The 14578-nt window shown below is 57.5% G+C and overlaps 1 protein-coding gene across 1 annotated transcript; it reads left to right on the forward strand.

Annotated features, from left to right (window-relative positions):
• The first annotated feature begins 8631 nt into the window (after window positions 1–8631).
• Window positions 8632–13389, forward strand: LOC138829590 (gasdermin-D-like). The gene is made up of 11 exons (XM_070025966.1): window positions 8632–8776; window positions 9356–9576; window positions 10073–10265; window positions 10687–10855; window positions 11061–11163; window positions 11453–11506; window positions 11735–11803; window positions 11905–12077; window positions 12635–12779; window positions 12862–12935; window positions 13017–13389. Exons 2-11 carry the CDS (start codon window positions 9360–9362, stop codon window positions 13257–13259), a joined length of 1440 nt encoding a protein of 479 aa, XP_069882067.1. The 5' UTR covers window positions 8632–8776; window positions 9356–9359; the 3' UTR covers window positions 13260–13389.
• The last annotated feature ends 1189 nt before the right edge of the window (window positions 13390–14578 follow it).

Below are 14578 nucleotides of genomic sequence, written 5' to 3' on the forward strand. Positions count from 1 at the left end.
TTCACACTCGTAAACAGCAGCGAATGGGAGCAACCCAAATGTTCACGCACGTTTAAACAAGATGGCTCAGCACCCCATGCTGTACTACACAGCCCCTGTGTGCGTGTGTGGCAGCGGTGAAGCCCTCTGGGGATCATCCCAGGGCCTTGAAGGCTCTGCAGCTACATCCCCAGGAACACAGTAAAGGTTTTACACCATTCAGTTTGGGCTTGATTTGTGACTGATCCATAGATCTAGCACTAAAGCTCACTCGATGAAGCAAGCCTTCATTTCTGAGCTCCATGACTGAGGTGGCAGGAGAGCCCAAGACACTTGCTGAAAGGGCAAGGTTTGTGGGTTTGGCCATGGTTGTGTAATACTGATGTGAGTGAATGTGATTTTTAATACACTTTTTTATTGTAAAAATACTATACAGAGGAGTTAGAGTTACATGAGTAAGGTAATGAGTACATTTCCTATCAAGCATTGTTACCTTCTCCTTTGTTTTTCCCCTACAATCCCTTCCTTCCCTATCCCCCACAACTACAGGTGTGAACAAATAACCTAATTTGGGGGCTGGAAAGGTGGCTCAGTGGTAGAGCATTTGCCTTGCATGCATAAGGCCTTGGGTTCGATTCCTCAGCACCACATAAGCAGAAAAGGCCAGCAGTGGTGCTGTGGCTCAAGTAGTAGAACACTAGCCTTGAGCTGAAGAGCTGAGGCCCCACGACCGACAACACAAAAAGTATCTTAATTTTCCTGGTTTTGGACAACAACATAAAAATATCACAGCAGAGCCGGGCGCTGGTGGCTCACGCCTGTAATCCTAGCTACTCAGGAGGCTGAGATCTGAGGATCGCGGTTCAAAGCCAGCCTGGGCAGGAGAGACCGTGAGACTCCTATCTCCAATAAACCACTAGAAAACCAGAAGTGGCGCTGTAGCTCAAGTGGTAGAGCGGTCACCTTGAGCTGAAGAGCTGAGGGACAGCGCCCAGGCCCAGAGTTCAAGCCCCACAGCCGACCAAAAAAAAAAAAAATCACAGCAGGTGCTGGCCCTGAAGTTCCACCAGGGACCACCCAAACAGGTGGGATCGTGGTGTCTCCATCTGCACAGTGGACAGCCCACCCAAGCTGGGCTAAATGTCATGCTTTTTTTTGAGGACTCAGCATTTTTATTTTTACTTTTCTTGTATTTTCTTAAATTATTCTAACTGATATACAGAGACTTTACAGCTGTGTAAGTCAGGTCATGAGTACATTTCTTTACAGCTGTGTAAGTCAGGTCATGAGTACATTTCTTTTTGAACAGCCTGGCTCCTTCTCCTCAGTCCCACCCATAAGTTGTATAGTTCATTTGTAGTTAACTCGCAGGTGCCGATCTTGGCAGTTACACTTGAAATTCTGGACACCTGAGCTGGGCACTGGCAGCTGTTGCCTGTAATCGTAGCTATACAGGATCCTTTAAATCTCAGTTAACCTAGGTAGAAAAATGTGATACTGTTTCCAAAATAACCAGCAAAAAGCTGGGCTAGATGTACAAGACACTATGTTGAAAACAAACCTTACAACTTAGGGGGGGAGGGGGGGAGGAAATGAGGAGGTGGGGAGGGAAGGGATGGTAGGGGAAAAACAAAGAAGGAGGTAACAATGCTCGATAGGAAATGTACTCGTTACCTTACTCATGTAACTGTAACCCCTCTGTACAGTATTTTCACAATAAAAAACAAAAAACTAAAATAAAATTTTAAAAAGCTGGGCTAGAGAAATGGCTCAAGTAGTAAGGGGCCATCCTGGGCTGGGAAGGTGGCTCAGTGGTAGAGCGCTTGCCTTGCGTGCCTGAGGCCCTGGGTTCGATTCCTCAGCACCACATAAGCAAAAAGAAAAAAGCCAGAAGTAGGGAACCATCCTTGAACCAGGAATCAAGTGATTGCAAAACTCAGTTTAAGCCCCAGTAAAACAACTCTGACATCCGTCAAACTGGCAGCCCACCTTCAGAAACAAGGCAGGGAAGAATCTTACTAGAACTTTCAGATTGTGAATATGTACCATTTGTTTTTGGAATTGGAACTCAGGGCCTTGTGCTACTAGGCAGCATGAGGCAACTAGAGCCACCCTTCCAGCCCCGCGAATATTTTTTGAGCATTTCATGTTTAGGAATTTCCACTGAGAAAAGAAATAAAGCATATGTAAGAACTTCTGCACAAAAACATCAAGGACCTTATTGTTTGTGAATACCAAAAAAGGGTCATCTTTTAGTCCTTCGCAGTGTGTTAACATGCTTCTGTTTGTTTTATTTTTACACCACTGGGCATGGAATCCAGAATTTTGCTCATACTAGGCAAGCACTTTACCACTAAACCACACGCCCAGCCATTACATTTAATTGTCACAGCTGTCAGGTGTCCTGCCTGCTTTGGAGAGGAGGGATCTGACAGAGTAGCAGGCATTTGGGCCAGTTCAATTAGAATGCAGGCTGGTTCTAGCACCCTGGCCACAGGCTGCCAGCCCGTGCGCCCCAGATGCCCTCCCCCCCTTTTTCTCCATCCTGGATGGAGAACAACAGAAGTGAGTGGGATAGAACTGCCCAGACATCTGCATCCCTCCCGGCCCCCTGCACGGCCTCTGAGACCACCACCCTCCCGGCCCCCTGCATGGCCTGAGACCACCACCCTCCCTGCCTCTGAGACCACCACCCTCCCGACCCCCTGCATGGCCTGAGACCACCACCCTCCCGGCCCTCTGCACGGCCTCTGAGACCACCACCCTCCCGGCCCCCTGCACGGCCTCTGAGACCACCACCCTCCCGGCCCCCTGCATGGCCTGAGACCACCACCCTCCCTGCCTCTGAGACCACCACCCTCCCGGCCTACTGCACGGCCTGAGACACCAGGCCATGGCCTCTGGGCAGCAGGTTGATGTTGCTGATCCACAGATGAAATCCTTTTTGGCAAAGTCAGAACCAGCTAAGAGCTTATGCCTTCCTAAGACAAACCTATTCCTCAGGGACTCCCCAAGAGCCACAGGAGAGATTCCTTGTCTACACAGACTCCATGCCTTGTACACCTGACACACACAATTCCCTTGCAGATCTCATCTTTCGCATTGTAGACCAGATACTCGGGCAGACAGCGAAGGCGCCTCCACCGCCTCCACCCACAGTGGCCACCGGCTCCGGCCTCAGGGCTCTGAGGCAAGGGACTTGCATCCAAGCAGCCCACCGAGGGCCGTCTCCCCCTTTGCCCCTGAGAGCTTCCCCGACAGTGCCGTCGTTCTCTGGAGACCCTCCTTCTCAGATAACCTTGGTCTCATTTCCTCCAGGATGGAGTGTTTGCAGCAGACTTGGGGCTGGAGTGGGTGCATGGGAAGAATCTCATCTTCCAGCCAGGCGCCGGTGGCTCACGCCTGTCATCCTAGCTACTCAGGAGGCTGAGATCTGAGGATTGTGATTCAAAGCCAGCCCGGGCAGGAAAGTTCCTGAGACTCTTATCTCCAATAAACCACCAGAAAACCAGAAGTGGCGCTGTAGCTCAAGTGGTAGAGCGCTCACCCTGAGCTGAGGAGCTGAGGGGCAGGGTTCAGGCCCAGAGTTCAAGCCCCATGACCAACAACAACAAAAAAATCTTACTCCATGAGCCAGCACTAAGTCCTGGGTGACCTCAACTGCCCCACCCCCAAAGTCATGTCTGGATTCTGGCAGTCACGGATTTTTCTAGCAAAGCCATCAAGGACCAAGAGGGGAGAATCCAGCCTAGCTGGGGTAAGGTAGCATTGCGTACCCTCCACCCACTCAGTGGGACAAGGATCCCAAAAATCAGACTTGAGGGCAGCACGCCTGGACGTGGGGCGGGGCAGGGGCACACACCCTCTCGGCCTCCGGGGTGACAGGCTCTGTTTCCATCAGCTCCAGCCCCTCCAGCACCCTGGAGCCCCACACCCATGCTTGCTGGGCACCAGTGCCCTGGGCACCAGGGCTGCCTCTAGAGAAGGACTGAGCATCCTAGGGGCAGAGAGGGCAGAGACTGCACGAGTGAAGGGGGAGGGGTAGAGCCACGCCGCCGCCCCAGGGCAGACAGGGTGGCAGAGGCCAGAGGGGCCCTCCACAGTGGAGGGCCACGCCCACACAGGACCACACCCTTCCTCGCCAGTGTCCTTGAGCCAGGCCAGGGTGACCAGGCCCCAGACTGCATTGTCCAGCCCTGACCTGTGTTCCTGAGACGCCCATCCGGCCCTTGTCCGGCTGGCGCCTCACTGCGGCTGCCTGCAGGCCGGGCGCTGAGCCAGCGCCCAGCCCCACTGCGCAAGGCTTCCTCAGCCCACCCCACCCTTCCTGTTGTGCTGCACCCGGTTCCACGAGGCCCATCCCCACAGCGTGCTGTGAGAAACGCCAGGGCCCCAGCCGGGCCTCAGACAGCCCATGCCCCCTCCAGCCTGACAACAGTGCAGGACCCGCCTTCCTCCCGCCCTGCCCTCCTCCTCTCTCTCAACCTGCCCCCTCCTGCCCTCTCCTCCTCCTGCCCTCCCTCACCCCACCCTCTCCTCCTGCCCTCCCCTTTCTTCTGCCCTCTCTCACTCCACCCTCCCCTCCTGCCCTTCTGCCCTCCCTCACCCTGTCCTCCCCTCCTGCTCTCTCTCCTCCTTCACTTTGCCCTCAGGCTGACTGCCTTCAGTGTGGAATCAAGAGCACCCAGCCACTTGTGGTTTTGGTTCCTACTAAAGAACTAAAAATAAGAACCAAGAGTTGTGTCTGGAATACTCCATCTAGCCAGGTGCTGGTGGCTCACACCTGTAATCCCAGCTACTCAGGAGGCTGAGATCTGAGGATCAAGGTTCGAAGCCAGCCCAGGAAGGAAAAGTCTATGAGACTCTTATCTCCAATAAACTACTCAGAAAAAGCCAGAAGTTGAGAAGTGGCTCTGTGGCTCAAGTGGTAGAGCGCCAGCCTTGAGCTGAAGAGTTCATGGACAGTGCCCAGGCCCAGAGTTCAAGTCCCATGGCTGGCAAAAAAAAATAAAATAAAATCCCTTACCTTGTTTGGGCTGGGAAGGTAGCTTAGTGGTAGAGGGCTTGCCTCACATACAGAGAGGCTCGCATCCAGGCCAAGTTCAAGGCCCAGGTGGACATGGTGGCCATCCCAGACAGATCCCCCTGATCTCCTGACCTGCCTGGACAGCCCCACTGCTCTTCTTCCCATGGGGCCTGTGTGTGGCACACCTGCCACACCAGCCGCTCCTCCCCCCCCACACACACACACCCCATGGGCAGTCTGCCTCTTAGAAACGTATCCAGGACTCCTGCATGCTGTCGGAAGCCACGGGAGGGCAGCTCAGCCTGCACTCCAGGCAGGGCACCCGGCGCCCCTGCGTCAGTGCTCTCCCAGGACCAGTGTGTCCAGCTCGCCCGGCCTTGGCCCTGCAGACCACTCTTGTCTCCAGCATGTCGTGTGCACCCCCTCACAGGCAGCCCCTTGCTTTCTGGGGCCCAGGAGAGAGGATAATGCTGCCCAGCAACATGTCTTGAAGTCTCCCGTACCATGACTGCAGTGGCTGGTATTGGAGAGGAGGGCCCTTGCAAAGCCATGCACCCGGCCTCAGGTCAGGATGGCCCAGTCCACACCCCGAGCAGGCCTGTGGGGAAGCCTGGGGGGTATGCCAAGGCACCGAATATCCACACACAGCACACACACCAGGGCGCCAGGAGCCTGGGACCAGCCAAGAGTTTCTGCTGGGCTTCAGATCTTTGTGTGCCAGTCCTGGGGCTTGAACTCTGCCTGGGCACTGTCCCTGAGCTTCTTTTCCTCAAGGCTGGCACTCTACCACTTGAGCCACAGCTCCGCTTCCAATTTTTTGGTGGTTAATTGGAGATAAGAGTCTCGTCTTTCCTACCAAGGCTGGCCTTGGTAGGAGGTAGCCTCCTGAATAGCTAGGCTCACAGGTATGAGCCACCTGTGCCAGGCCAGATTTTTTTAATAATTCTTTTATTGAGATTAAGTGATTACATAAATTTCACAGTATTGTGAGATAGTGATACTTAAAGTCACAAACACATTTTAACCTTCACAAGGCAAATTGTCATCATCATGGTCTATAATGTCTGTGACAATACAACTATTTCTTCCACATCACATAATATGTACATGTCTCCTTTTGTGTAGTGTCAGCTGTTCCCTCTTTCCCTCTCATTCCCTCCCTCCCCTCACTGCCTTTGAGTGGCTTAGTTCATTTTCATCAATGTTCAGTGCAGCTGAACATTGTTATATATTTTCTGTTGGATCTTTTCCCATTTTCCTCTGATTCTGTGCCCTCCTTCTAGCTTCCCTCAGGTGTGCACACACACACACACACACACACACACACACACACACACACACACACCCCATATATGTGCTCTAGAACATAAAGACATTTAGTAATGATATGACAAAATGAATGGAGGTCCTTTGTTTCTCGAGTCCTGTTTACTTTTTCATATCTCCTTGCATTTTGGATTTAACATTCACATATCAGGGAAGGGCCAGGCGGTTTGGGGGTTTGTTTTTTTTTTTTTTCATTGTTGTTTTTTTGTCGGTGGTGGAGCCTGAAGTCTGGGCCTGGGCACTGTTCCTCAGCTCTTCTGCTCAAGGCAAGCGCTCTACTGCTTGAGCCACAGCACTACTTCCAGTTTTCTAGTGGTTTATTGGAGATAAGAGTCTCACGAACGTTCTTGCCCAGGCTGGTTTTGAACCGTGATCCTCAGATCTCAGCCTCAAGAGTAGCTAGGATTATAGGCGTGAGCCACTGGCGCCCGGCTAGGGCCAGGTATATTTTTTATATTACCTTACATTAGCTATGAAGGGAGTAATTGTTACATTTCCACACATTTTCAATATATTCCAATCAATTTCACCCCCTCTAGCCCTTTCCCTTCCCAAAACAATTTCAACAGGTTTCATTGATGTGTATTTGTCCTTGCAAATGATCTACTTCAACTAGATTCACCCTCTTTAGTCCTTTCACCAGTACCCAATCCTGACAGTGGGCTCCAGATTTTTAAAAATAAGTGATGCCAGATGCTGGTGGCTCACGCCTAAAATCCTAGTGAGATCTAGGATCACAGTTCAAAGCCAGCCCAGACAGAAAAGTCTGTGAGACTATCTCCAGTTAACCACCAGAAAACCAGAAGTAGAGTCTGTGACTCAAAGAGGTAGAGCACTAATCTTGAACAAAATAGGGCTCAGGAACGGTGCCCAGGCCCCAAGTTCAAGCCCCATGACTGACAACAACAAAAGTGAGTTTATTGAGATGTAATTCACATACCATATAATCTGTCCAGCATAGGGGCATAATGCCATGGGTTTTGCAATTCTGACATGTGCATCCATTGCTACAATCAATTTTAGAACATTTTCATCAAAATCGGGACATTTTAGGGCTGGAAAGGTTGCTCAGTGGTAGGGTGCTTGCCTTGCATGCATGAGGCTCTGGGTTCGATTCCTCAGCACCACATAAGCAGAAAAAGCTGGAAGTGGTGCTGTGGCTCAAGTGGTAGAATGTTCACCTTAAGCTGAAGAGCTGAGGGACAGCGCCCAGGCCCAGAGTTCAGGCCCCACAACTGGCAAAAAAAAAAGGGGGGGGACTTTTTTATCAAATGAAACCCCTATCCACTAGCAGCTCCTGTATATTTTCTCTTCTCCTAGAAAACTGGAAGCCACTCAAGTAATTGCTTATTCTGGATATGTCCTATGAATTTTGTTTTTGTTTTTTGTCTGTCCTCAGGCTCAAACTCTGGGCCAGGGCACTGTCCCTGGGCCTTTTTTTGCACCAAGCTATTGCTCTACCACTTGAATCACAGCTTCATTCCAGCTTTTCTTAGTGCTTAACTGAAGATAGAGTCTCACAGATTTTCCTGCCTAAGGCTGGCTTCAAAAGATGATCCTCAGATCTCAGCCTCCTGAGTAGCTAGGGTCACAGGTGTGAGTCACAGTTGTGAGCCACCGGTGCCCGGCCAAATTGTTGTATTCACCATCCGCATCTTGCGGTGTTCTGAGGGCTTGGTTCTCTTAGTTGGCCAATAACACTCCGTTGGCAGTGGAAATGTAGCTCAGGACGGAGGGAGTTCTTTCCTAAGCCCACCCGAGACCCCAGTTTTTGTGGTCAGAACTGAATGGTACAGATTTGACATGTTTCCTCTTCCCCTTTGACCACGACAAACATTGTGACAAACACTGGCGCACCGTGTGACCTCGCTTTCCGTTCTCTGGCTGGCTCCTGCCTGGACGGCCCGTGGCCAGGGCGGGGGCCGGGGCCGGGCCGGGCCTGTGAGCAGCCCCCGCGCCGAGGAGCCACAGTGAGGCCCTGGCCGGGCCCAGATCTGTCTAAGACACAAACCAGATTTCCGTGCAGTTTTAAGGACCAGGCCAGCAAGCGGCAGAGACTCAGACTGTGCCGTCCGGGCGGGAGGGGGCGCAGGGCTGGGAGGGCGCGGGGTCCGAGCGCGGGGCTGGGGAGAGCACTGCGCGCAGGGTCCGGGTTAGGAGCCTGGGGAGGGCGCGGGGTCCGGGCGCGGGGTCCAGGCGCGGGCGCGGGGAGCGGCCAGGGAGGGCGCGGGCGCGGGGAGGGCGCGGGGTCCGGGCGCGGGCGCGGGGCGCGGGCCCGGGGAGGGCGGCGTGGGCGGGCTGCGGTGCTGCGTCAGATCCCGGTTTCACTTTTGGGTCCCCGGCCGCCCTCGGCCTCACCGGACGCGCGCGCCGCACAGGCTGGGCGGACGCCGCACCTGCTCCCTTCCGCCCAGGCGTCGGGGCACCGGCGGTCACGGGGTCACGGTGAGCCCCCTCCTCGTCCCCTGCGTCCCCCCCTCCGAGCGCACGCCCGCGCCTCCGGCCTGGCCCGCGGCCTCGGCCAGCGAGGACCGGGCTCTTCCTGGAAGGCCCGGACGGCTGCGGCTGCTGCGGAGAGGCCCCGCGCCCATCCGAGGTGGGCTCTCCAGGAACCAGGGCGCACAAAGGCCCCAAGTACCTTCCCGGCCCATCCGCCTTCCCTCGGGCCGGGCCGGGCCGGGCCGGGCCCCTACGCCTCGTTTAGCCTCAGCCCTGGGCCGGTGGCTCAGAGCCGCAGACCAGGCCCGGAGGTGGAGCCTGGTGGCCCCCCGCGGTGGGTGGTGTGGCCCAGGACCCCAACACTTGCCAACACTGGCCAGAGGCCACAGCCCCCATGATGGGCCCTGCTGGCCACCTCAGTTTGGAGTGGGAGTTCGTGGCCCCAGGGCATTGAGTTCCCTTGGGTGCTGGGAAGTGGGCAGGGCAAGAACTCTGCCGGCCAAAGGGTTTCTGGCCACTTTGGGGGGGGGGAGGCTGCCTGGTATCCGAGGTGTGAGTGCCAAGGCAGCCATCTGCCCCCCTCAGGAGCATGCCGTCCACCTTCGAGCGGGTCGTCCGGGGTGTGGTCCGGGAGCTGGACCACAGCAGGGAGCTCATCCCCGTGGACAGCCTCCACAGCTCCACCAGCTTCCGGCCCTATTGCCTGGTGAGCCAGAAGCCCTCCAGGTCCTGGTTCTGGAAGCCCCGGTACACAAGTGTCAACCTGTCCATCAAGGACATCCTGGAGCCTGATGCGCCTGAGCCAGGTACCCTACCTGGTGCAGAGGCCCCTGGGGAGGATGGGGTGGGGGCAGCGGGGAGCAGTCCCAGCTGTGGCTTACCAGGCCTGTCTCCAGAGGAAGAGCCGTGTGCGTGTGTGTGTGTGTGTGTGTGCGCGCGCGCGCGCGCGTGTGTGTGTGTGTGTGTGCGTGTGTGTGTGTGTGTGTGTGTGTGTGTACGTGTGTACCAGTGTTGGGGTTTGAACTCAGGGCTTGGGAACTGTCGCTTAGCTTCTTTGCTCAAGGCTGGTGCTCTCCTTCCAGCTCCACTTCCATCTTTTTTTTGAAAGAGATAAGAGTCTCACTGACTTTCCTATCCTGTCTGGCTTTGAACTGCAGTCTTCGGATCTCAGCTTCCTCTGTAGTTCGGATGACAGGTGTGAGCCACCAGCACTGGACTGGGAAGGCCCTTTCCAGAGGCCCACGGCCACAGAGGTGGGCGGGGCATGTAGCTGTTGGACCAGACCTCATGTCTCTGCTTCAGACTTAGAGCGCAGTGGCCCCTTCCACTTCTCCGATGACGTGGACGGAGAGCTGAAGGGCAGTGTGGAACTGGCAGCTCCGGGACAAGGGAAGATCTCAGGCGGGGCCGCGGTGTCCGGCAGCTCTAGCACCTCAATAAATGTGTGCACACTTCGTGTGGACCCAAACATCTGGGAAGCCATGCACCAGGAGAGGTGAGCCCCAAAGGGGAGGTGCACACAGGGCCCTGGTGCCCACTGAGTCCTGAGAACCTGGTGAGCTCCAGGGCTCTGCCCCTCTCACCGGCAGCAGGTTGTAATGAGGCTTGGTTTGCAGGATTGTGCCCTGGGGCCTAAGGGGCACAGGCAGGGTCCAAGTGCTTAGGAACGGGGCACAGCTGCAGGGAGTAGAGAGGAGGCGATGAGGTCTCCCCGGGTAACCCTGCCCACCGCTTCCTGGTGAACCTCATCCCTCTTCTCCATACCTACCCAGACACTCTTGGGTGGGCTCGGGGAGGGTGCCCATGCCTGGTACCTACAGATTCATGGAGGTGCCATCCACTCAGCCCGTGGGCTAGCAGGGCAGAGGGGAGGGCAGCAGGGCTGTGGCGTGCACGGCCCAGTCATCTTCCTTCAGGCGCCTGCGGCAGCCGGAACACAAAATCTTGAAGCAACTGAGGAGCCGCAGGGACAACTTGTACGTGGTGACGGAGGTGCTGCAGACGCAGGAGGAGGTGCAGGTCACCCGCACTCACAAGAAGGAGGGATCAGGCCAGTTTATACTGAGTGCAGCCATGTGCCTTCAGGTTGGTGGCCAGGCTGGGGTCCAGGCAGTGACTGGCAGGGCTGGGCTCTGCCATGACCCCCCCCCCGGGAGTAGCCCACGGATCACTTGGCCAGTGGGCTGGCTCCCACTGAGGGCAAACTTGTCACCAGTACCCAGCCCACCTTCACACCCTGCATGCGTCTCTGTACCCCAAGTCCTGCCCTGAGCCCACATCCACCTCTCAGGGTGAGGGCCAGGGCCACCTGAGCCAGAAGAACACTGTGTCCATCCCTGCAAAAAGCATCCTTGCCTTCCGAGTGGCCCAGCTGGTCATTACCCATGACTGGGGTGAGCAGGAGGGCAAGACGGGGGTGGGCACTGGTCAGTAGCTCTGGGGTGAGCAGGACAGGATGGGGGGCACCAGGGATGTCTCTGGGGCCCAGACTTTGTGGCCTGAGGAGGCCTTGTGACTGGCCAGGCTCTGCTGTGGCCGGGGGGGGGGGGGGAGGGCTGTACAACCTCTGGGGATGGGTGGGTGGTAGAATGTTCCAGACTCTGGCATATAGGTGATTGGGGAAGGCCCTCACCTGGTTTGGGGATGACCTGCCTCTCCCCGTCTGCTCCTACTTGCTGTCAGACATCCTCCTCCTCCCGGATGAGAGGAAGACGACCTTCCCACCACCCTCCACAGGTGAGGATGAGGCCCAGCCTGGCCCTCAGGCGGGAGGAGGAGCATGCTCTTTTGGCCAGGCCTTCTCCTGGGCTCAGCGCACAGGTGGCCAGGGAGCGTCCTGAGGCGTGGGCACCATGTACGCGCACAGAGAGGCGATGGTCAGGTGGCACACAGCCTGCCGGGCTTCCTGCCACCTCAGCCCTCTTCCTGCCCTCCCTCCCTTCCCCCCTCCTCACCGCTGCCCAGGCCAAGCTGGGGCCCGCCGCCTGTCCACCATGCTAATGTCCTTCTGCAACCCCTTCAGACTCATGACAGGTCAGTGCCCTCGTAACACCCACGGGCTTTTCTCATCTTTCCAGACCCTTCCTGGCTGGGGCCTGTGGGCTCCAGGCAGTGCCAGTCCTCTGTCCCCACAGATGGGTGCCCTGAAGACTGGGTGGTCACTGAGGACTTGCAGGGTCTCCAGGCGGAGGTGGAGGCTGTCTCGGAGGAGCTGCAGCACATGGAGGCCGAGCTGAAGCAGCAGCTGCTGGGGCCGCTGGGTGCGGTCCTGCGGGACGAGCCAGCGCTGCAGGCCTTGGAGGCCTCGGTGAGTGCTGAGTGCTGAGTGCTGCACAGGCCTTGGAGGCCTCGGTGGGTGCTGGGTGCTGAGTGCTGCACAGGCCTTGGAGGCCTCGGTGGGTGCTGAGTGCTGAGTCTGCACAGGCCTTGAAGGCCTCGGTGGGTGCTGGATGCTGAGTGGTGCACAGGCCTTGGAGGCCTCAGTGGGTGCTGGGTGCTGAGTGGTGCACAGGCCTTGGAGGCCTCGGTGGGTGCTGGGTGCTGAGTGCTGCACAGGCCTTGGAGGCCTCGGTGGGTGCTGAGTGCTGAGTCTGCACAGGCCTTGAAGGCCTCGGTGGGTGCTGGGTGCTGAGTGGTGCACAGGCCTTGGAGGCCTCGGTGGGTGCTGGGTGCTGAGTGCTGCACAGGCCTTGGAGGCCTTGGTGGGTGCTGGGTGCTGAGTGCTGCACAGGCCTTGCAGGCCTCGGTGGGTGCTGGGTGCTGAGTGCTGCACAAGCCTTGGAGGCCTCGGTGGGTGCTGAGTGCTGCACAGCGGTGCACCGTGCCCACCGGGCAGCCTGGGCTCACCCCTTGTCCTCACCCCAGCTGGACCAGGGCCTGTGCTGCGGCGGGCAGGTGGAGCCTCTGGAAGGCCCTGCAGGTGCTATCCTGGAGTACCTGGTACTCCCTTCCCGAGTGCTGGCACAAGAACTCGCCACCCCCATATTCTACCTGCTCGGGGCTCTGACGGGTGAGAACCCGGGGACCAGTGTGGGACTGGTGGGGTGCAGCGCTTCCCCCGCAGGGCTTTCCAGAACCCTGTCCCTCCACAGTGCTGAGTGAGAGCCAGCACCAGCTGCTGGCCGAGGTGCTAGAGACGGACACCCTTCCGGAGCAGCTTCGGCTGGTGAGGGGGAGCAGCGGGGCCTGGACGGGCCGGGCGCCTCTGGGGAGGGCGGGCTGTATGACCCACACCCTGTCCCCGCAGGTGGAGCAGGTCCTGGAGCAGAGTGCCCCGTGGCACATGCCGGGCGTGGTCAGCCTGCCCCCGGACCTCCTCGGGAGGGGCTGGGGGGAGGAGGCACCCGCCTGGGCCTTGCTGGAGGACTGCGGCCTGGCGCTGCAGGTCCCCGCGCCTCAGGTGCGCTGGGAGCCGCAGGCCCAGGGCCCTGCCTGCGCCCTCTACGCCTCCCTGGCACTGCTGTGGAGACTGAGCCCGAAGCCGAGCTAGCTGCATGCCCGGCACTCTGCCCGTCCAGGAAGGCCGGGGTCTGGCCGACCACAGGGCCAGCTCACCATGAGGCCAGGAGCTGAAGACACATAATAAATGTGAAATGTAAAGGAAAGAATGGCGGCTGAGGTGTTGAGGGGTCCTCTGCCTCTGGGGTAGGGTGGAGGGGGACTGTGCCCCCAGGAACAGGAAAGACATGGGACCAAGAGCCGGCATCTGTCCCTGCTGCTCACTCTCGGGTCCTGAGGCCTAGGGGAGCCTGGTGCGAGCTGGGGCATGGCCTGCACCCCTGTCTGAGAAAGACAGAGCAGCATAGGGGATGAGTCCAAACCAGGCTCAGGAGCGCACTGAGGGAGCAGGCCACTCTTGCCCACAGCGTGTGCTGAAATGTAGCTGGCAGGCTCGGAGCACGCGGGCCCCATGGCGGCCCTTGAGAGGCAAGCTGGGCCTCCCTGCGCCTGCAGGCCTCTGGGCCTGTTCCCAAACACCGAGAAGGGGCCCCGCCCCCCACTGGCCGGTCCTGGGAACCAACAGGTGTCAGAGCACAGGTGAGTCCAGCCACCCAGGAACCCGTGTCCAGAGCGAGGTGTGCGTCGTGATGGGCCAGCATGCTCTGGATGCCCGAACCGTGCGGAGAAGACGCAACAGGAGAAGCATGTCTTTATTTTGTGGTGACCTAGTACACCTGCACGGAGCAGCTCAGCCTCACGCAGCTTGGCGGGAGGTGGCGGGAGCAGTAGCGCCCCCTGCTGTCTGGGCACAACCCGGATATGCAGCTTGCCAGACACGCTAGGAAAAGGGATGGCAGAAGCAAAGGCCCTGCCCGAGCGCGGGTGCCTCGCGTCTGTCACCCTCGCTGCCCAGGAGCCCGAGATCTGAGGATCACAATTCAAAGCTAGTCCAGGCAGGAGGGTCTATGAAATTCTGATTTCCAATAAATAACAGCAGCAACAACAACAAAGCTGGAAGTGGAGCTGTGGCTCAAGTGGTAGAAAACAGGTTTTGATCAAAAACTCTCAAGGACAGCACCCAGGCCCTGAGTTCAAGCCCCAGGACCAACATGAAGAGGAGGAGGAGCACCTTTCTAGACCTTCACTTCTTCACATAGTGAAGACCCACAGTTCTCTGTAAGCACTTCCTGTGAGCAAAACCTGGGTGAGTGGGATGGAAGGGAACAGCCCAGGTCCCAGAAAGCACTGTGTGAGCAGGCACTGCTGCTCAGGGTCTGGGGCCGAGACCCTCAGCACGAGGCTACAGACAGGTCCTGCTGGAAGGTCTACCTGCTGGTCCTCAGATCTGAGGTCCCTGGGGGACAGAGC

Source organism: Dipodomys merriami, unplaced genomic scaffold (genome assembly GCF_024711535.1).
Source record: "Dipodomys merriami isolate MVZ:Mamm:240054 unplaced genomic scaffold, mDipMer1.0.p SCAF_174, whole genome shotgun sequence".
Taxonomy (NCBI): domain Eukaryota; kingdom Metazoa; phylum Chordata; class Mammalia; order Rodentia; family Heteromyidae; genus Dipodomys; species Dipodomys merriami.

Excerpts from the sequence above, each read along its gene's own strand:
- LOC138829590 (XM_070025966.1), top strand. The coding sequence starts at position 9,360 with ATGCCGTCCACCTTCGAGCGGGTCGTCCGGGGTGTGGTCCGGGAGCTG. Across the intron at positions 10,856-11,060 it reads GTGCAGCCATGTGCCTTCAG|GGTGAGGGCCAGGGCCACCT; the intron begins GTTGGTGGCCAG and ends TCCACCTCTCAG. Across the intron at positions 11,804-11,904 it reads CCCCTTCAGACTCATGACAG|ATGGGTGCCCTGAAGACTGG; the intron begins GTCAGTGCCCTC and ends CTGTCCCCACAG.